The 21,228-nt window shown below is 54.5% G+C and overlaps 1 protein-coding gene across 1 annotated transcript in view; it reads right to left on the bottom strand.

Annotated features, from left to right (window-relative positions):
* Positions 1-250: 250 nt before the first annotated feature.
* BABAM2 (BRISC and BRCA1 A complex member 2) overlaps positions 251-21,228 on the bottom strand; it is a 430,327-nt gene continuing 409,349 nt past the window's right edge. The window contains exon 12 of the mRNA XM_047782376.1: positions 251-574. Coding sequence (XP_047638332.1) covers positions 511-574 — 64 coding nt within the window. The 3' untranslated portion in view covers positions 251-510. The remainder of the gene's footprint in view (positions 575-21,228) is intronic.

Below are 21,228 nucleotides of genomic sequence, written 5' to 3' on the forward strand. Positions count from 1 at the left end.
TGGCTAGGTGGTTGGAACTCGGTCAGATCCATTCAGGCAGCACCTTTTCCAATGGAGGACCGTCCAAAATGGAGAAACGTTGGGTGTAAAGCACCTACCCGCACATGAGGCCCTAATTTCAGGAATTAACAAAAAAAAAAAAAAAAAAAAGCCAAGGAGTGTTTAATCGTAAAAGAGGTCTCAGGAACAAAGGCTTTGAATAAGGGTGTGTGCATGTAGCGCGTCTTACTTTCCCTGGAAAAATACTACATCATGATTTGTGACTTTATTTCTTCCAACTTAGAAATAATGCCGAAAGAAACACAGAGGGTGCAACCAGAGGTGGGGGGTTCTGGGATCCAGGTCCCCCGCCAGCCAGCTCAAGTTTGGGTTCCAATCGGGGCGCAAAGCTGCTGTGTGTGCGAAACGCTGCCATGAAGACATTCCAATGGCTTCCAGGAAGCGGCCATATGTGCTGACACGCATGTGGACAGAGCAGACGGGCTGACCACCTCTCAAGACTGGTGTTTCCTAGAGCTTTCCATTGGCAAACGCTGCCTCCTGGAACTGAGGGACAAAGGTTTTGAAATAAGCCCTGGTGGGAAAGGGGGAGGAAAAAAAAAATTGTGGTTAGCACAAACGACTTGAAAAAAAAAGTGCAACTCAGAGCTTTCAACCTAACTAACTCAGAACAGTTGTTATTTATTGTTCATGCATCTTGGGTTGGATTTGCCTTCCCTGCTGATGCAAAGCCTTCTGGATTTTTCCAAGGGAGGTGCACGCAGTTCACGACCAGGCGACCTCTCACAGATAATTAAAAGGCTTGGATGGAGACCTTCCTGGCTGCCGATTCCTATGAGACATCTGCCCTCAGGTTCCCGCTGCTCTTTCCTAGGTCAAAGTCAAAGGTCCAAGTTAGAAGCCAGTGAGTGACTAAGCTGAGCACCCAGCTGTGTTTGTGATCTGAAACGGCAACAAGGCTGCCCTTCTCACTCAGTTGTACCTTTGACTTCATACAGAAAAGAGGGTCTAATGAAAGGGACCTCGAAGTGATCCATGGCTTCCATTTGTTTGCAAACATACACGAAGTTTGGTCTCCTGGAAAGCAAGCCAGACTGGCTATCGGGGGGACCATCCCTGGTCAGGCGGACTAGTGACAAGATCTGGAGCAGACCGTTTGGCCTTTCCGGCACCCAGATTTGAACCTCTAGAAGCAGACTCTCTATTCAACAGCAAGAGAGGGGCTTGTGCTAGGCCGGCACAGTGCCAGGCACCGTCTGAGGCATCAGGGGTTGTGAGATGACCCAGACGGGGCACCTGCTATGCAGGTGATCGGTTTCGAGGAGGAGCAGACATAAGAAATACCAAGTGCTGGAGTTCCTGTTGTGGCTCAGTGGTTAAGGAACCCGACTAGTATCCATGAGGATGTGGGTTCGATCCCTGACCCTTCTCAATGGGTTATGGATCCCCTGTTGCTGTGGCTGTGGTGTAGGCTGACAGCTATAGCTCCAATTCAACCCCTAGCCTGGGAACTTCCATATGCCATGGGTGTGGCCCTAAAAAGACAAAAAAAAAAAAAAAGAGAGAGAAGAAATACCAACTGCTGTGCATGAGGCAACCCAGCTTGGGGCAGTCCGTGAACATGGAGGTGAAGGAGGCATTCTACCGGGGTTCTAGCAAAAGACACAGCAGAGGCAGAGGCTTGGGGAGCACGGGGTGGCTTGCTGTGAGCTGGGAGCTAAAAGCTCACCCAGAAGAGAAAGCAGGACATAGAAAGGGGAGGGCGGGGAAGCCAGAGAGGTGGCGGTGGGCACCTGATATGTCTTCCCCGGGCCCTGATGCCCCAGAGATCAGAGAAGTCACATCTGACTTGGCCAGACATGGTTCACCCAGACCCGTGACGTGAGCCAGGAAGGGCCACCCAGAAGACTTGTCACCATCAGGCCCACAAAGGGCTCAGGGACTTCACCCAAGTCTATTTTATTTAGGCTACGGTTCTGATACGCTTGGCGCTCCAGGCTGCCGGGACCTCAGAAGCGCCCCAAGAGGAGCTGGGGGAGCTCACTTAAAGGCAGAAGGCAGACCTGCTGCAGCCGCGAGAGGCAACAATGCGAAACCCACCCACGAGAGAACAGAGGACAGCTCGGGAGTCGTGAAACTGAACAGAGACATCCGTGTCAGGCGACGAGCCCCACACCACTCAGCAGCCCCAGGGTCATTGCTAGATCACCATGCAGAGCAGTCACTGTGACACCCGGCTGATCCCCTCCCCCAACACCAAGTCACCAGAGACCCTCTTGCAAATTTCAACGCTTTGCTCCAGCAGCTCTGCTCAGTCCCAGCCTCTGCAGCCTCTCTGTGGCATTAGCATGTGGGTCCCTCTGTGGAAGCTCCTTTCCCCTGACCCCGTGGACATCCTGGCCCTCCCCGCCCCCCCCACCCCCCACTCCCTGTCCTCTCCCCCCTCCCGCTGAAACCTCTCCTTGGCCCCTTCCGTCCTGCTCTCCACTCCCCTGGCTTCCTCTCAGGCTCGTACCACCCTCAGCAGAGAACCCCCCAATCTGGGTCTCCAGCCCTTATTTCTCTCCCAAACGTCCAGTCCCACATTTCCAACCACCTACGGGACACTGGGACCCGGATGTCTGTCTAAGTGCACGTTTCCATCAGTATCACGTTCCTGGAAGGGATTTGGGCCGCTGATACGTCTGTAACAGAAGCCTCCGTTTCCAGTTCTCCTAAACCCCCATGGTGAATCCATCCTGAAGCTTCTTCCTCTTCTTCCCCGTCCTGACACCCCGGCTCCCTGACTTGTTACCTTGCACAAAACTGCTGCTTCTGCCAGCGACACAAGGCTCACGTCGCCTGTCTGTGACAACGACATCAATTCCCTTTGAATGTGGGTCTCTGTCACTGCCCCACCCTTCATCTGCCCACACTCAAAGCCTGGCACGCCATGATTTTCACGATTAACACGTTCCCTAGGTTACAGTTTTGGGATCGTGCCTGCCCTCCTTTGAGAAGCTAAAGGTTCTCTCCAGAAAAACTGCAATAGGTCTCCTCACTGCGATGTTACCTGTGTCGGCAGGGGTGTCATAAGCCCCCCGAAGCCCGCGCGAGGTCCGGGGTGCCAGTCCCACAGCCACTCCCTCCAATCTGGCCACTGGCGCCTCCTCACCTGGGCCATTTCCACTTCTGGGCTTCGGTCATGCTCAGGCCAAATGCCCTTGGCCTCCACAAGTCCTCCCGGTCACCAGAAGGTTCTCTCCCTGCCTGCAGACGCCGTCTGTACTTCTCCCGGGCCATATGTCATGTGTACACATGGCTCGGGAGCCAGGCTGCACTGCCAGCCCTGGAAGGCGGGGACCCCCAGGCCTGCCTCTACAGAGCACCCAGCGAGGACTCTGTGGCTGTAAGGACGGTAACTGCTGACGGCCACCCATTTGCAAGGGCAAGTAAAGCGTGTCCCTTACACACGGTTCAGGAGGTGAGAGAGAGCACCTCCAGAAAGCTGGCGGATGTGACGTTCAGGTTCCAAAGAAGAAAACTGTAAAACTATAGTCCATTTTCAAACTTTAACCTGTGCCAACAGTTGGCGAGGACAACGCGCCCCCTCCCACCCAGGTCCTGATCAGGGCGGTCCTGAGCCACTCAAATCCCCACCTCTTCTGGGACTTCGGAGGGCAAAGCGCACAATCCGACTGTGCTCCTGGGAGGCGGGCACTGTGATGAGGCAGGTGGAGCCGCAGGCCTAGATCGAGAGCAGTCTGAGCTCTGTTTCCTCCGGGAGGAGGGGGGACCAGCCCGCCCGGATGGGACAACGTGTGGGCACAAACTTTGTCAACCGGCCAGCTGCCGCTGTTCATTCCTTCCCCGAGTTTCACCTGCCCGTGTTTGCTAAGGGGAGCCTGGTGGCCCTTCTTCAGAGGGTCCGGTGTGGACAGGTGGCGGTCAACCTCCACTGCATGTGCTTGGCTGCCTGAAGTACACCTCGGAGCGTGACCCACCCCAGCACCACGGGGCGGGGTGGCGCCCCGTCCCAAGTCACAGGTGAGGACACCACAGGCAGAGGCTGTGGGCTCCGAGACAGGTGCCTGAGGAGCGAAGGGTGCTGGCTGCTGCTGAAACTGGCCCCGGGCCCCGGGGTCCTGTCTCCCCACTCTCGCTCCTGGGGTCACCCTGGGCCAATCGGATGAAGCAAATCTCACCAGCTCAAGTTTTTCTCGGAAACTTCTGGGGGAAGGGGCTGCAGCAGCGCAAGCTCCTTCAACCGAAAGGTCTTGGCAAGAGGGAGCAAGCTTTACGGCAAGCTCTTTCCTTCTTCAGAAAGTTCAAAAGTTTCCTGTTCTGTCCTGGGCTTTCCCTGCCACGGCGAACTGCGTGATGCCAGGGGGGGAAGCAGTGTGGAGAAGGGCTATTAAAAGGCATGGTGCTACCAGCTGTTGTCAGCGCGCGCTTCTCAACACGGATCCTCACGACGTCAGCTCGGGGAGCAGAGGGGGAGGGGAAAATGGCAACTGGCTCCCATCCACGTATAGATTTTTTTTTTTTTAAAGCACCGTTTTCATTTATTTCTGTTGTTATCAGAGAGAGTGGAGCGCTGCCCGGAGCATATCGCTTGCCAATGGCACTAGCTGTCTGTCACCTTTTATAAAACCCTTTGACCCCAAGACCAAGTGTGTGGTAAGCTTGCAAAGTGTCAGTGTGTTACAGGGGGTGGGGGGAAGGTCTTCTCACGTCCCCTGTCCCCGTTAACTGGCCAAAGGCACCCGTGGCGAGAGAGACCTTGAGTCCATCAAGTGCCTCGTTCTGCTCGCACTGGAAGGGAACTTATTTTCAGACCAAATTGGAGCTAAATGGGACTTAGGACAACATAAGCTTCTGACCCTCTTCACGGATCTCAGCCCCTTGCTCTGGGTGTTCGAAAAACACAACTCCGTTCAATCCCAGAGTCTCAGGTCAGCCAAATTAAACTTAAAGAGCTGAGCCCAGGCCGAGGCCAGGTAGGTTTTCCATGAATTGGCTCCTGGCCTGAGCACACAGGTGCAGCGGGAGGTGGAGCAGGCTAACCCTGAGATCAGGAATCAGGGCGCCGGCGGGGGGCAGGGGGGGCTTGGCAGGACTACCTTTCCAGGCCTTAGGTCTCGGGGTAAATCGCTTCTCTTTTCTGTGCACCAGATCCCTCACCTACAAAGCAGGGAGCTGTGCCCGATGACCTCCGAGCCCTGCAGGCTAGGGGCTATGAAGGACAGGGAGTGTGCGGTGCAGGCCTGGAGCGGCCACACCTGGGCTCAAGGCCTGGCCCTGCTCCTTCCTGGTTGCCAGGCATCACCTGGGCAAGTGACTCACCTCTGCAGCTTGAAGTTCTTGGGCTGAGAAAGGGGAGTGATCATGCTACCTTCAAGCGTAATCAATGCTACCCAAGCCTGGTGCCTGGCTTACTAGGTGATCAACAGAGGTCCACTGTTACCACAGCGACCCAGCTGGGTCTGAGGGGGAGAGGCCGAGTCTGTGGGAACAGCCAGAGCACATGTGGCTGCAGAAGAGAAACCCCCCCGTGTGGACGGAGAGGCCCTGAGGTCCTTGCTCTGGGCTCATTCTCCCCCCGGGGCCTTCTTAGATCGCTTTTCATTTATCATGTTGAGCTGACAGTTGGAGGCACAGAGATGGTCCATTTCAGCACTGGACACCCAACCACCGTCATCGGGACACTGTGTGTCTCCTGAAATGCAGCCCAGAGCTGCTGGACGCATACTCGTGGGGTCTAAGGCTGAGCCCTGCAGTGGGAGGTACCTATGCCCCTGGGTGGCTTCTGTGGAGCTGCTGCCCTGCGTGCAGCTCTGGTCAAAGGGTGGGTCAGGGGGAGGTCACTTAGGCAGAGGGATATTTGAGAATCACATGGCACTGGCTGCCCCAGACGGGGGTATCGAAGTTGGCCCAGTCCTCAAACGGACCTTTTACTGTCCAGGAGAACATGTATCCTAAGGCGGGGGGCAGGGGAGGGGGCGCAGTGGGGCAGGTAGAAAGAGCACTGGGCCACGAGCAGAAGACACAGGTCCCAGTCCAGGCCCTGGCTCGTTTCCTCACCTGGAGCCGGGCCTGGGTTTCCTTCCCTGTAACCGGAAGACGTATGTACCTGGTGATCTCTAAGTGCCACTAGTTACGGTTCTAAGACAGCCAAGTGACCTTGGCCAAGCCACTTAACCTTTTAGTGTCTTGCCTCATCTGCTAAATTAGGCACCAGCCAAGCTCAGGCCCCGACGAGCCATAGGTGGTGAGCGGTGGTGGAGGCAGGAGTCTTCATTATCTGGGATGCGCTTTCACGCACGCGGCAGAGTCCCCAGCAGGTGTTCAGAGGCACCACCGGCAGTTCAGGAGGCGGAAAGAGGGCCTGTTCCTCTCGGTCACGCCTCTCCCTCCCATCGAGAGGAGGACCAGAGGCGGGGAGCCCTCACGAAGATGCCAGGGGAAATAATGCCTGGAAAAGTCAATCACCCGCCCACCGTGGGGAAGGGGCTGAGGGGGCTACAGGGCGCGGTGACAGCGAGCCGTCGGGGAGACCCTAGGACGCCTCAGTTAGGAGCCTCTGTTCAACAAGCCTCCTCTAAAGGGTTCTTCCCCACTGGGACCACAGCGCTTGATTTAGTCAACGGACCTTTTCAAAAGAACAAAAGCCCATCTCGACACGTGAACATCTGAATCGGTCCAGCTTTAAGGAAAGGAAAACCAAAACAGAGAATAAAAAAGCCCCTCGAGGTCGGAGCCTCCGGGGAGAGGAAGGAAGTGCCTAAAGCAGATGAAACACGGCACAGGTGGCGCTCAGAGCACTGTCGCGTGTGGCAGGAGGCGCGGTCCCCCTTTGCAGGCGGGCAGACAGACGCTTAGCGAGTTAAGATACCTGCCCCATGTCGCCCTGATCCCAGGGCCACTGGAGCGTGGACTTCCCGCTCCAGCATGATGTCACAGAGGAGATGCTGGGGTCTGGCTGCCTCAGCCTCAGTTGCTCGGGACCTCTCTCCTCTTGCAAGAGCCTAAACAATCGTTCTTTTCCAAAACAAGACGCAGTGGGCTCGCTGGAATCCACAACGCTTTTCTCCCGGCGGTCATAAGACGAGCCTTACAATGTTTGCACGAGTCGGGCTGACGTGGCGTTGGCGGCGGGGTGGGGGGGCGGGGGGGGGGGCGGTGGGGGGAAGAAGCGGTTCAGGGGACACGACCCTCACTGTCAGGAAATCAAGGGCGTACAAATTAAGTCGGAATCCATTTCTGCAAAGAGAGGCAAGTTCCCAACCATCTAAAGCTCATTCCTTTTTTTTCCAGTTTTCTTCTGCAGCTGTGACTTTCACCGGCACATGGTTTTCATCAAGTCATATGCAAAACCGACTGTGGTCTGAAAATCAAAGCAGTCCTGTAAATAGTGTAAGACAAGCCCCGCTAATCACCTCGTGGTCTTGCCTTGTCCTCGGTGTCCTGAACGGCCACTGTAAATATGGACTCATCTGGGGTTTCTCCCCACGTGTCCCAGGAGTCATCCTTATAATAGAATCTCTACAAAGGGTCTTGGTTCTGCCCCAGTGCCCTTCACCCCAAACCCTCCAAAGGTCCCCGTGAAGGAGGGCCATCCAACTCTGGGCGCCTTGGGGAGCAAGTGCCTGGCATGATGTGCCCTTATTTTGTTGCGGTGCCCGGGGCGAGGTGAGCCTGGCATGCTGGTGTGGCTTGAGGAGCCAACAAGGGGGTTGTAACTGGTTCACGGACACAGTCCCCTAACTACGCCAGCCCTCATGCAGGCCTGGTTCATTTTTAGGGGGCCAAGCACGCACAACAAGGAAACCAACACACAAGCTGCACAGGCTCGCTGTCATACTGAGAGCACAGTATCCCACGCTCACAGGCTGAGGCCCTCGCCCTCAGCTGGAATCAATCGCCCGCCTGCTGGGTTCCCCGGCACACTGGGCCTCTGACCTCAGGCCCGGCCACGGGCTGCCTTGAGCTGGAGCTGTTTAGATTGGTGTCTAGACTCTGTCATCCATAGCTCGGGCTCCTGGCCCGTGAGAAGGCCGAGACTGTAGTCTCAGTATGTGTTTGAATTAAATAAAAGGCAGTTTTAGGAGCCCTTCAACCAACAACCAACTGGGATCCATTTCTAGACATCAAAGTATTGGGATGAAATCTGGCTCCTTCTAAATCATAGGGTATTTGTCAATGTGTACTGAAACGATCAAAATTACCTAGTGGTTCTCTCTGAGACTCTCTGCGGAGGCCTTCTGGAGCCTGGCCAGTTCCTCTGGGGCTAGAGCAGCTTGCCGCCAGCTTCTGCCACTGCAGGGCCAGGCCTTGCTCAGGAGTGGGGGGTGGGGGGGGGGTGTAGGCGCCTCTGCTCCCTTGGCTCCTCCTCTTGGGGGAGGAGGTCACAAGAGGGCCAGCTGGCCAAATGAGAAGGAGGGACAGGGCGATCCACGTGGACTCCTGAGCCTCCCCCAGCCACAGGGGTGCCTTCCTCCTGGGCTCCCGGCTCTGTCCGCAGGCACCTGCCACAGTCCAACCACTCCCCCGCAGCCCACTAGACGCTCCATCGCGGCAAGACCCGCTGGGCACATTCGCCACCTCTGCACCGCAGCTTCCAGTCTAGTGCCCAACACATAGCAGCTCAATACATACTTGCAAACACTCTTGGCTTATATAAAGACGTACTTTAGAATTAGAAAATGTGTACAACAGCAAGAAACCCCAGAGGCTGTATAGCGGGGAAGGGAACACTAAGGGCCGGAGCAGCTGGTGGTCTTTCTCACAGGGCACAAGTCTTCTCTGGAAGCCCATTGGGGGCAGACTTGGGGGATGGGGCATCCTTAGTGCCCATGGTGCTTGCCTCCCTTAGGGCCTGACAGCAGGAATGGCTGGCTGGCTGGCTGGCTGGCTGGCTGGCTGCCCAAGGACCTGCCCTAAGGCCCCAGAGCTAGTGGCTAGAATTGGGGCCCATCCTCCCAATCTCCTTCACTCCCAGGCTGATGCTCTTTCCATCATGAACCTGCCTGATGAGACCTGGGAGGAGGGGGCGGCAGCATGGCCACTGAGAAAGGCGGGGTCCCCTCGCGCCGGGAGGGGTCAGCTGAGATGGTGCACCTGGCTGGGTTAAGGTGCGGTCAGAGAGTGGGTGTGGGGGACCTAAGGAATGGGGTGCTGCCAGAGGCCTGGGACCCCAGGGCAGAACCACCACCCATGTCTATCCTGCTTTCCCACCTGCACCTGCTGGGTGTGCCTCGCAGGGCGGGTGCCCTGGCATCGGGCATCTGAAGTTCTCTGCTCGCTGTGCCCAGGGCTGCTGGAGGGGCTCTGCAATGGCCCTGCTAATGGCCACGTGGGGCCCATGGAGGCTGCTGGGGTCTCTCCACAGGCCCGGGCAGAAGCTCACGTCCCTCACCTGCACTGGGCTGCTGGGGAGAGGCCGGCTGCCTGTCTGATGGCGGTGAGTCACTGTCACGATCACAGATGACCCTCTGCTCCTGAGTCAGCAGAAGGGGAAAAACCAAAGGGTGGCCCTCAAAGAGGAAGTGCTCGGGGTCTCAGCCGAGCTGACCACGCGGAGTGCGGGCTCCTGGTCGCAGCCCCACGGGGACGCGCCTCCAGGCGCCTGTTCAGCATCGTCAGGAATCACAGGAAAGGACCGCCCTACCCCCCAAGGACTGAGACAACCCTGAGGCCATCAACTCTTTGGAGGATAAAACAATCTCCTCCCCAGAGAGTCTCTCTGGGGCTCCTATTAAAGTATCATTTGCCTGCTTGTAAATTTTTCTCCCACTAGACTCTCAGCATCTAGAGGCCACAGCTCTGTCTCCCACAGCTGCTCAGGCTCCTGCCGGCTGCCTCTGAGAGCACCCGCTGGTCATGCCAGCACTCCGGGTGGCTGGGTGCTCACAGAGACCCCTCAAAGGTCTGGGGGAGGGACAGCAAGGCTGGCCAGGCCCCTCTTCTTTTCAGTCCAATTCCCCTGCTCAGCAGCTGAAATGATATTCCCGGACGCCTGGCTCTTTGGGCCTGCAGATGGAAAAGCAGCCACTCCAAAAGAAAGAAAAAGAAAAGAAGTTCCCATTGTGGCTCAGCGGGTTGGGAACCCGACTAGTATCCATGAGGATCCCTGGCCCCCACTCAGTGGGTTAAGAATCTGGCATTGCTGTGAGCTGTGGTGTAGGTCGCAGAGGCAGCTCAGATCTGGCGTGGCTGTGGCTGTGGTGTAGGACAGTAGCTGTAGCTCCAATTCGACTCCTAGCCTGGGAACCTCCAGATGCCACAGGTATAGCCCTAAAAAGAAAAGAAAAGAAAAAAAAGAAGGAAAAGAAACGGCCGAATGGGAGAGCATGCCCGGGGTCTGCCCCCTCTGCTAGGGGGCAAGGGCCTTCCTGGGATCTTTAGGCAGGCTCTGCTAGGCTGGGGGTGCGGGCAAACTCCACGGCAGGCGGGCAGGAGGCAGAACTTCTGGCAGGGAGTGAGCCTTATGGGTCCTTTCAATTACGCTGAGATGCTCGGCCAGGATGGGGAGCGCTCACCTGGGCTGCTGGCCCTCAGGGCTCACTCCACGCTGCCCGAGCCCAGGGCCCTGCACATGCTGGTGACAGCCAGTGGCTCTGTGGGGTTGTGTGCCAGTTACAGAGAGCCAGGGAGGGGACGAGGGAAGGCGCGGAAGGAAAGGAGGGACAGACACAGGATGTGGATAAATGATATTCACACACGGTACGAAGCAGGTTTGCTCAATGATAGATGGTGATCCGTTAGTGGGTTGGAGATCCACCGAGTGGGTCCTGGTCAGTGTTAAAGTAAAATGAAGTAAAAATCAGAGTACATCACGGGTGGCAAGGAGAAGTATTTTTCTGCGACACTTTTGTGGATATACAATGTCTTCCCGGGGATGGTGGTAAAAAAATCTGGAAGGTGGGGAGGTGCCCACGACACGCGAGCCGTCGTGCTCTTGGTTTGCAGCTATGCTATTTTACCTGTGTTCCTCCTAATGGCCCTGCTACCAGGGAGGTGTTATTGCAGGTTTCTCCCAGCCTCTGAAAGTCAGGCATCCCTATGAAATCTACTTCTGAAAGCATCTCGCCAATGGACGCACAAGACAAAGCCAAACAAAGCACAGACGCGCACAGACACAGTTCAAGCCGTGGTGGCTTGAGGCCGACATGCCGAGAGTGGTTCCCGGGGAAGGAGTTTGTCGGGGCCCCTCTGGCTGCTCGAGGAGCTGGGGGTGGGGAGAAGGTGGCCTTTATAAGAGCTGGCTGCAAACCCAACGCTGAATGCGATCTTTGCTTTTTGGCTTTTGTTGGTTTGGTTGTTTTTTAGGGCCACACCAGAGCATAGGGAGGAGGTTCCCGGGCTAGGGGTCAAATCAAAACTGCAGCTGCCGGCCTACACCACAGCCACCGCAGCACCTAATCTGAGCCACATCTGCAACATACACCATAGCTTGAGGCAACGCTGGATCCTTAACCCACTATAGGTCAGATTCTTAACCCACTGAGCCACAAAGAGAACTTCAGCTTTTTCAATAAAAGTGAAAATCCTCTTTGGATTTCTTTTAGTTAGCGAAAACAGGTACTAATACAGGTCTTTTGTAAAAGCGAAGTGGCATAAAGCATACTCTCAAAAAGCAAGGGGCATCTACATCTTTTATTTTTGCCCGTGAGAAATCCACGATTCAGAGATGCAGAGTAAATTTTCTAAGGTCACACAGCTAATAGGTGGCAATGCCAGTTATGACTCCACAGTGCTCAACTCCAATGTGCACCTTCTTTCCATACCGCCAACATTTCCAGCGGAAGAAGCGCTGGCGAGTGAGTCTAGAGCCCAGGCCTCCGCCTCTGGATCTGCTGTGTGACGCTGAATCACTGCTCTGTTTCCTTCTCTACACCATGAGGGCACGAGAGAGATGATTTCTCAAGTTCTTGGAACATCGTTTTAGGTAGATCTCATTCTCCTTCATTAAAACTCCATAAAACTAGGAGGTTCCATGGTGCCTCAGTGGTTAACGAATCCGACTAGGAAACCATGAGGTTGCGGGTTCGATCCCTGGCCTCGCTCAGAGGGTTGGGGATCTGGCATTGCCGTGAGCTGTGGTGTGGGTGGTAGACATGGCTTGGATCTGGCGTTGCTGTCGCTACGGTGTAGGCCGGCAGCTGTAGCTCTGATGAGACCTCTAGCCTGGGAACCTCCATATGCCGTGAGTGTGGCCCTAAAAAGACAAAAAAAAAAAAAAAAAAGAAAAAAGAAAAAAAAGAAATTCCATAAAACTAGAACTGCAATGCCTGGTAATGAATGTTGTGGGCCACTTACTGCCAGCTCCCATCATACTTGCAGTTGTTCTTACAGATGCCCCTAAAGAGCCCTCCCTCTTGCAGGTCTTGTGTGTCCAGAGGTGGCGAGACTGGTATCTTTAGCCCTCCTCCAGGGACCTAATGGGTGGATTTTCAGGAGGATTAGGATGGGAATGAGATGAACTTGACCTCCTTCTCACTTGCCCATCTGGCTCCTGAAAGTATTAATGAACCCTACGGAAGAACGAGGCTGAGGCTGAGTGGCTGGGAGAAGGAAGAGAAGGGCACGTGCAATCCACACGAGTGTACCCCGGAGGCACCTTAAATGTTCTCTAAATAACGAGCCCCCGAAGAGCAAAGGGTACCCAGACGACTCCTTTAACAGTAAAGTCACTTGACATCTTAAAACTCTCCAGGGTTGTTGAGAAGTACTATAAAGTGCTATAAAATGGCAGCAACACAATCAAGCTGGGGGTGGCTTGAGTTGTGATCTGTTCTCTGCTTCTCACTTGCTGTGTGAGTGGATGGGCCACTTCACCTCTCCGGGCCCCTGGGGCCCCATCTGTAAAGTGAAGCGATGGCTTCTGAGTTCACTGCCAAGTCTAATGCACAATCCTCCCCTGGTCTCCACAGGAGACTGGTCCCAGGGCCTTCGTGGATACCCCAATCCAAGGATGCTCAAGCCCCTTATATAAAATGGCACAGGAGTTGGCCCTCTGTGTCTTCGGATTCTGCATCCCCGGATTCAATTTTCAATCCTCGGTTGAACCCACAGATATGGAACCCGGAAGTATGGAGGCCCCAATAGGGACCTCCTATGTACATCGTCCAGTACACTTTATTTTTTTTAGCTATTTCTTGGGCCGCTCCCGCGGCATATGGAGGTTCCCAGGCTAGGGGTCGAATCGGAGCTGCAGCCACCGGCCTACGCCAGAGCCACAGCAATGCGGGATCCGAGCCACATCTGCAACCTACACCACAGCTCACGGCAACGCCGGATCGTTAACCCACTGAGCAAGGGCAGGGACCGAACCGGCAACCTCATGGTTCCTAGTCGGATTCGTTAACCACTGCGCCACGACAGGAACTCTGTCCAGTACACTTTAAATCACCTCTAGATGACTGATAATACCCAATACAATGTAAATGCTATGCAAATAGTTGCAAATGGAGATGCTATGTAAATAGTTGCTGGTGGTTGGCAAATTCAAACTTTGCTCTTGGGAACTTTCTGGAATTTTTATCTTCGAATATTTTTGGAATATTTTCCAGATGTGGAATTCACAGACGTGGAGGGCCGACCGTACCCTTATCCACTGTTATTATTATTGCTTTGGTATCAATCCCACCACTTTAGCTGGAGACAGGTTCTTATGCGGAAGCCGTAATTTAATAAATGACCTCTCCCTGTGCTTTGCTGAAGGGGTTCCGTCAAGAGCCTTAATAAGTACCATCAGGGGCATGGTACGTCTGAAATGTTTACCTCCCTTCTGTTTCCAGATCTGACTTAGGACCCCAAGAGTGGAGGCCAGCAGCCATCCTTCAGGCAAGCAGACGACAAAACATTCACCCATTCAGCGCAAGCTCCTGCGATTGCCAAGGGCTGGTTCCCGCAGGGGCAAGGGATGAAGACGAATCTGAGCAAGGCCTGGCCCTCAGCGGACACACAGGCCCTGGACTCCTGGAGCAGCTGGCTGCCTGCTCACCTCGGGGGGAGCTGGGTGGCTTCACTTCAAGGTCAAGGGGCCAAGCCCTCCTCTGGCCCACTCCTTCCTGCTATGGCTCTGGAACAACCACAGCAAACTTTCTGCCTGGGGTTGGCTTTCTTTTCTGCTCAGAGCTATGCCAGGGCATTACCCAGCAGGCCAGACGTCTGTCAGACGCTTTTAATGACAATAATAATAATTTGCATTTATACAAGGTCTTTCATGGGAGGATCTTAAAGGGTTTCACAAACAATAATTAATTCCCCTTGGCAATTCTGGGAGCCAGTTAAGTAGGACTCCCTTTGCTCTGCAGGTAAAGGGTACTTTCCTGAACCACGCAACGTGTGGGGGGGCCTCCCTCTCTACTCCAAATCTGCCCCATCTCAAGGCCTGGCAGGAGCATCAGGCCTCCACAGAGCCCGCAGCACTTCTAGTTGTTATATTGTTCTTCCTTCTCCTCAACTGGAATTTGTCCCCTGGGAATCCCCACCCATGGGGCCTACTTTTGCCTTCTGGAACAAAACAGTCCTACTAAACTGTCTGGGGTTGCTGGTTGGTGTCCCTTGTGAGGTCACCCTTGGGCAGAGCTCAGTGGCTCACTGTAGCCGAGGTTCGTGGGGCGGGGTGGGGTGGGGGGGCAGCTGAGGCCTCCACTGTGTGCTCTGGGCCCCAGGGCCAGGCTGACGGGAGGGCAGGAGTTCCCTGGGTGTTGCTGGCTCTGGAGCCCTGGGTCTGCCCATCTTTAAATGCAGCTCTTTAGATGTCTCCTCCCTCTGGGGTAGGCACAGCAGGCTTCCTGTGTGCATTTCTGGGGGCTGCGCCTCAAGACCCAGAAATAGCCTAATTTTCTGTCGCATGACTGAATGACAATGAACGAATATCCTTCTTTCCTAAATTGATCATCTGAAGTCTAGGCAATAACTGTCAAGAGCAGGCTGGTTTCTGGAGACCAAGCCAGACAATAACAATGCCAAGAGCACCCTGCTTCTCCTCCTCGCCCAGGGGTTAGAAGCAAAAAGGCCTCATCGCCCCCGCTCCAACCTCATGGGGTGGAGAGGGGCCACCGGAGTCCTTTGCTAAGTTTATTTCAAAAAGCTAGATCTGCTGGGGACACCAACAACTCCCTCAAGTGATTTCTGGGTCCTTGCTGGTAGCTTTATGCCTGAAAAGACACAGGCCCTCCCTCTGCCCAGAGGGCATTGTTTGGGTGAGATTTTTTCTCACAGTGGCTTACCATGGAAAGAATTTCGAGCATCCATCAAAGGCCGTTGTTTTCCTAAAACCTGCACCCTTGTGAGCAGGAGGCTTGGCTTGTGGTGACAGAGACTCATTTTTGCTCTGATTTCAGAGAATCAGAAATCAGGATTCCCAATCACTGGCTTAGAATGGTGGTCATTTCTGGCTTGGATTTGGCCTGACTCACTGATCTGGGGAAGGCTTGCGGGAAGAAAAATGGCCCAGCGAGGGAATCTGCTGGTGTCATTCTATGGCAAGAGGACATTTGCTTGTATTTTTAAATTTTTTATTTATTTATTTTTTAGGGCTGCATGTGGGGGCATGTGGAAGTTCCCAGGCTAGGGGTCGAACTGGAGCTGCAGCTGCCAGCCTAGGACACAGCCACAGCAATGTGGGCTCCAAGCCTCATATGCGACCTAGACCACAGCTCACGGCACTGTTGGATCCTTAATCCACTGAGCGGGGCCAGGGATCGAACCCATATCCTCATGGATACTAGTTGGGTTCATTACCTCTGAGCCACAATGGGAACTCTGAAAGGAGGCATTTGGAATCAGAAAGAACTGAGTTCAGAAGGGGTCTGTCCCTTAGCGCCCGTGTGTCTCGGGAAAGTCAGACTAAACCTCCTTGATCTCCAGGTACTTCTCTCTGATGGGCCCAGGGGACCGTGGTGCAAGAACTCAAACCATACTAGTTTCTTTTCCTTCCCGCCTCCACTCCCATCACACGGTCACAAAAACACACTCGGGAACCCCTGTGGCACTTTAATTTAAGCCACATTTATGGACCAGCTCCTGTTTATGAGAGGGCCTGGAAACCCAGGGCACTGCCTCCAAGTGCTTGCACCTCGCGGGCACTTAATAGCTGCTGCCTAAGTAAATGAACTAACTTGGTACTTGGTATTTTATAGGTCATACCATGCTTTTAAAATAACCTCATTTTAATCCAGGCAACAGTCACATGTGTGAGACAGAGAGCACTTCTCTACGGCCTCCGTGCACACAGTGACATAGGCTTGGAGAGAGCAGGTAACCTGCCCGAGGTCAGGTGCGTGGTGGAGGCAGAGTGGAATCCAGATGTGAGCCAGTGCCCTGGGATGGCACACTGCCCGCCCCGGGGAGTCTTCTGTGCCTTTGGTGGCCACGGCTTGGGGCAGGAAGGGCATGGCTCTGGGGCACCCACTTTCCACTCGAAGGGTCCTGCCAAGCACGGCTCCCCACCCCTTCTCTGGCCATCATCTCTGCAGCTAAAAGAGGGGCGTCATCGTGAGTCTGGGGATTTGGAACAGGACAATTTTTAAGTTGGGAACACTGGCTCACTGGGAGGTTTCTTTCCCTCAGGCCCTGGAGCTCTGGTCCCCACGTAGTGTACAGGGCTATTCCTCAATGTCAAGGTCACTGGGCCCCTCCAGCCCACCCCCCCCCACCAGGTGCAGCAGCACTGACACCCACATACCACCCATGCACCCCACTGTTCCTTAGCCCAGCGCTCTGGGCGATGGAGGAGCTCCAAACAGCGACAAACTACACTCCCTCTTGTTCCCAGGAGCCTTTTAGAACCAAGAAAGGGGGGCAGGAAGCAGAAATTGAGTCCTCGGCTACTCTGGGCTCCCAGCCTGACTTTCTTCCCAATCCTCTAGCCTCTGGGCCGCTGGGAACCGCTGAGAGATGCAGAATGTAAAGGGCAGCTTAGGCGCTTTCAACATCGGCCCGCATGGCTGTGGCCCCAGTGCAATTTCCAGAGTGAGTCGAGGGCTGGAAACCAGATCTGACCACAAAGCTGTCTCACCTGTGCAGCGTTCACAACAGGCTTTTCAAAGCTGCTCTGACAACACACCCTGCAGAGGAGGGTGTTCTGGCCGAATGTCGTCACTGCGCACCCTGGGTGACGTGTAACCCAGTGTCTGGGGGGTGAGGTCAGTGCCTACCACCTTGAGCTCCTCTCCTAACACACGTCTTTGTGCCGCGAGCGTATTCCCTCCAAGATGGAACTGGCTGGAAAATCATGTGCATTTCTTAAGCTGAGCCAGTTTTAGGTCAGAAGTTGGCAAAGAAGAGCCAGGCGTGGGCTCTCCAAAACAAGCGCCTCCACTGGATCGGGGCCCACGGTGCTGCTGGGGGAGGACCGCGTCTTTGTGCTCTCAGCCCTGGGCGACCCCTCTCCCAGCCCCAGGGCTCTGGGCCGCCCTGCACTGTGGCAGTGCTGAGGGGACAGGCATTAATGGGTCTGCAGGGGACCAGCCTAGGCTGCTGTGGTCTCTACAAGCAAGGCTGAGCAGAGCTGACCTGCTGCCGGCCAGCCAGGCCCCTGCGAGAGGATGGCCCCTTTCTACCTCGACCAAGACTAGTAAGATGCTAGCTAGCAGGAGGGGCTGCAGCGGCGCAGTGCCTGCCCTGCACTTGTCAAGGGAGAAAGTGGGGGCTGAAACCCAGCCCCCCCATGCCCCCCACTCACTTGTGAAGCTGTGGGCTTGCCCAGGGCTAGATGCCCAGAGAGAGGGCAGGGTTTTCATACCCAAAGCAATCAGCCAAGGCTGCACCAATCCCAAGAGGCACCCTTTTCTAGTTTGGGCACAGGTTCTTTATAAGCCAGGGTGGCTTTGACAGAAAGCACCACACGGTTCTGTGCTGTGGATCCCCGATCGTGCCTCAGGAACCTGGGTATGGGATGCTTGTCACTGGGAGGCCAAATCTGTTAGAATCTTTTTTGGACTGGCAATGGGGAAAGAAGATTAAAAGGATTAATTTTTCCCCAGGCTCTGCATTTTTCAAGGCATCTTCCTGTTTTCCTCACTATGCCACCAACCTCTCCCACCTTCTCACGGCTCAGCTCAAAGACAGAGGCGAACACACACGGCGGGATGGTTGGGGCGGGGGCGGTCTGGGCGGCCACGCAGGTTCTCAAGGCAGCACTGGGCTCCCTTTCCTGCCATAGTTACCAAGCTGATGAAGCATCCTCCATGTGGGTACAAACGGGTGTCCCACCTTGAACCCTGCCACTGAATGCCGTCAGACCTACAGGGGTCTTTTTAAAAAATTAATTATTTTTTGTCTTTTTAGGGCACAGCATATGGAGGTTTCCAGGCTAGGGGTTGAATTGGAGCTATAGCCGCTGGCCTACACCACAGCCACAGCGACACCAGATCTGAGCTGCGTCTGTGACCTATACCATGGCTCGCGGCAACGCCGGATCCTTGACCTGCTGAGCGAGGCCAGGGATCAAACCTGTGTCCTCATGGGTACTGGTCAGATTGTTTCCACTGAGCCCTGACGGGAACTCCCCGGGTGTCTTTTTTTTTTTTTTTAGCCAAAATGGATGGATCTCAAGGATGCCAGAGCCCTTAGACCAATACACAGATACAGACACACAGCAAAATAAGTTGTAAATACACAGCAGAATAAGCCCCTCCCTTGTAGATTTCAGCAGTAGCAAATGCAGGCTTTGCACCGTAGCTGCTACAGGGAAGAGAGCGGCCCCCTTCCAGTGAGTCTCTTATTTGTTACTTTCGGAGCTCACTTGTGCTGTAAAAGAACTGCTCGGAGTTCAAAAGTCAGAGAAAGCTGGATTTGGAAACCCTCTAATCCAGGGATCGCCTTTCTGTAAAGGGCCGGAGAGTATTTTCAGCTTTGCAGACCACAAACCGTGTCTCTGCCATTCAGTGCTGCCACTGGAGTGACAGCAGCCGGGGCGTGATGTAAAGGATGGGTGTGGCTGTGCGTTCCAATAAAACTTTATTTATAGAACCAAGTGGGGCGCCCATAGTTGCCCTTGGGCAATCGTCTGTCAATTCTTCAACCAGTGCAGGCCCTCTCGTTGCAGAAGAGGAGGGCCAAGGCTCCTTCCATCACTGGACCCACCTGAGACCATCCCAGACCAGAGAGGGATTGGGGCTGCAGGTCTCAGAGCCACCCATCTGGAAGGCCAGGCTAGCCACTGGGAGAACTGGAGATGCTGACTCACACATCCCGCTTCTCCAGAGAGGACGGCAAGGCCAGTGGAAAAACACAGGTTAACAGCTTGTGGCGCTGGGAAAGAACCCACATATCAAGCTCGGCCTGCAGAGACGTAACCATGGGTTATAGCCTCCTAAGTATATGTTGCTGATGTTCATTCCCCAGTCGACTCGGGCACCGACTTAAGACGGCCCTGGCGAAGGGCTGCAAAAAAGGGAAACGGGGACCCGGAAGATCCACTGGCACTTGTCTGCGAACAATACGAGAAGAAAACAGCCCTTTCAGTGTTTCCAGTCAGCAGCTAGTCAAACATCAAACAGGACAGACATGGTTAGAGAGGACAAACCCTCTCGTTCAGGGCCGAGAACAGGTTGTTTTGGCTGCCAAGCACTTTCAAAACAAGTTGTCTTGGTCTCATGACAGGTTGTGGCAAGAACGAGACAAGAAAACGCACGGAAGCTCCCATGCTCGCTGCTCTGGGCTTCCACGTGGGCCGGCCCTGCCTGCAGGGTCAGGTTTGCTTGCAGAGTGTGCAGATACGGTAGGTCTTAGGGGCTGATTCCGCCCTGCCAGCCACACCACTGAATAAAAAGATTTCTCTAAGAGCTCTCGGTCAGCCAGATAATCTTTCTAGTCTGGGAGGAATAGGTCAAAGGCACTGGTAAGCCCAAGGGTGCTATTCTACTCAAAGCTACGCCCTGCTTTGTTTTAATTTTCACCGCCTGTTACGTAGACAAATTACTCCTCTGAAACCGAGGTTAAACAGCCATCTGCTCCGAGACGGATTTTTCCATCTCAGCCCTGGAACAGGTCTGGGTGGGGCGAAGGGGCCAGCAAGGCAGCCCTGTCGGGGACGGCCAAGATCACGCTGGGCTAGAAAGTGCCACGAACGCCCCACCCGCAGTGACTGCTGTTCGGGGCTGAACAAAGTCAGCCTGAGGCAGAGGATGAGGCAAGCAGAAAACCCAGAGTGGCAGTGCCAAAGGACACGCCGCCAAGGGGCGATCTGGGGATGACAGTTATCAAATAACCTGGAGAAAATGTTCACGAGTCAACCAGACAAGCGTGGCGGGAATTCTCAGATCCCCTGACTTACTACGGAAGAACCCAAAGTAGCAGATCCAGACCTCAGTTCAGACTCAAATTCTGGATAAAAAGCCTTTCCCTTCTCTGGGTCTCCTCTTTTTCACCTGCACAGCGGGGCAGTGGACGGTCCTTCCAGCCCCAGACCGTGGTCCCCAGACGCCCCAGGGCAGGGAGCATCTGGTTAGTTACCGTCATGCCTGCTCTGGCTGTCTCAAGTCGCTCACACCACAGGGACAGCTGAAGTTCCCACTTTTAGCAACGTTCCTGGAAGACACTCTGGAAAAGGGCTTGCTCTTATTCCATGAGATGAGTTACCAGATCACAAAGGCTGCCTTCTTTCTGCCAATTATCTATGAGAATGGTCTGAAGACAGTGGAGGCTGGTACAAGACATCCTGCCCCAGCTCAAACACACATGCGGGACCCATCAGCATGTCTGTACCCAGGAAGTGATCTGAAGGCACCACCAAGTCTGCTGAGCACAGCCTTTATGACCTGGGGCGGGGGTGGGGGTGGGGACCAGAAGATGGCGGGTCCCCTTCCCAAGGAGGCAGGGAGAGTGTCCGACTGATGCTCGAGCTGTCCCGGCATACGGGATGCTCACATAAACGTCAAGTTCAAAACCACTTCAAATAACATTTCTGTGTACGCATGTCCTGAATATTGCAAGGGGCATACTTATACGAAATGATTTGCTGTTTACATGGAGTTCATATTTAACTGGGCATCTTGTATTTTTAATTGCTCAAACTGGTAACCCTAACCCTGGAGAACAAGAGTGGCTTCCTTGGGCAGTGGGGTGGCAACGAAAAGGTGAAAGGGCCCAAGACGAACATTCCTTTACGGTGGTGCCTACGTGTGACTTAGTTCGTACTGCTTCTTAATTTTTCCAGCACGAGAAGGACCTACTGCGATTTCTATGTCTCTGCCAAGGCAGATCACTGTATCAATACGTAATTTGCTAATT

Source organism: Phacochoerus africanus, chromosome 5 (genome assembly GCF_016906955.1).
Source record: "Phacochoerus africanus isolate WHEZ1 chromosome 5, ROS_Pafr_v1, whole genome shotgun sequence".
In the NCBI taxonomy this organism is placed as follows: Eukaryota; Metazoa; Chordata; class Mammalia; order Artiodactyla; family Suidae; genus Phacochoerus; species Phacochoerus africanus.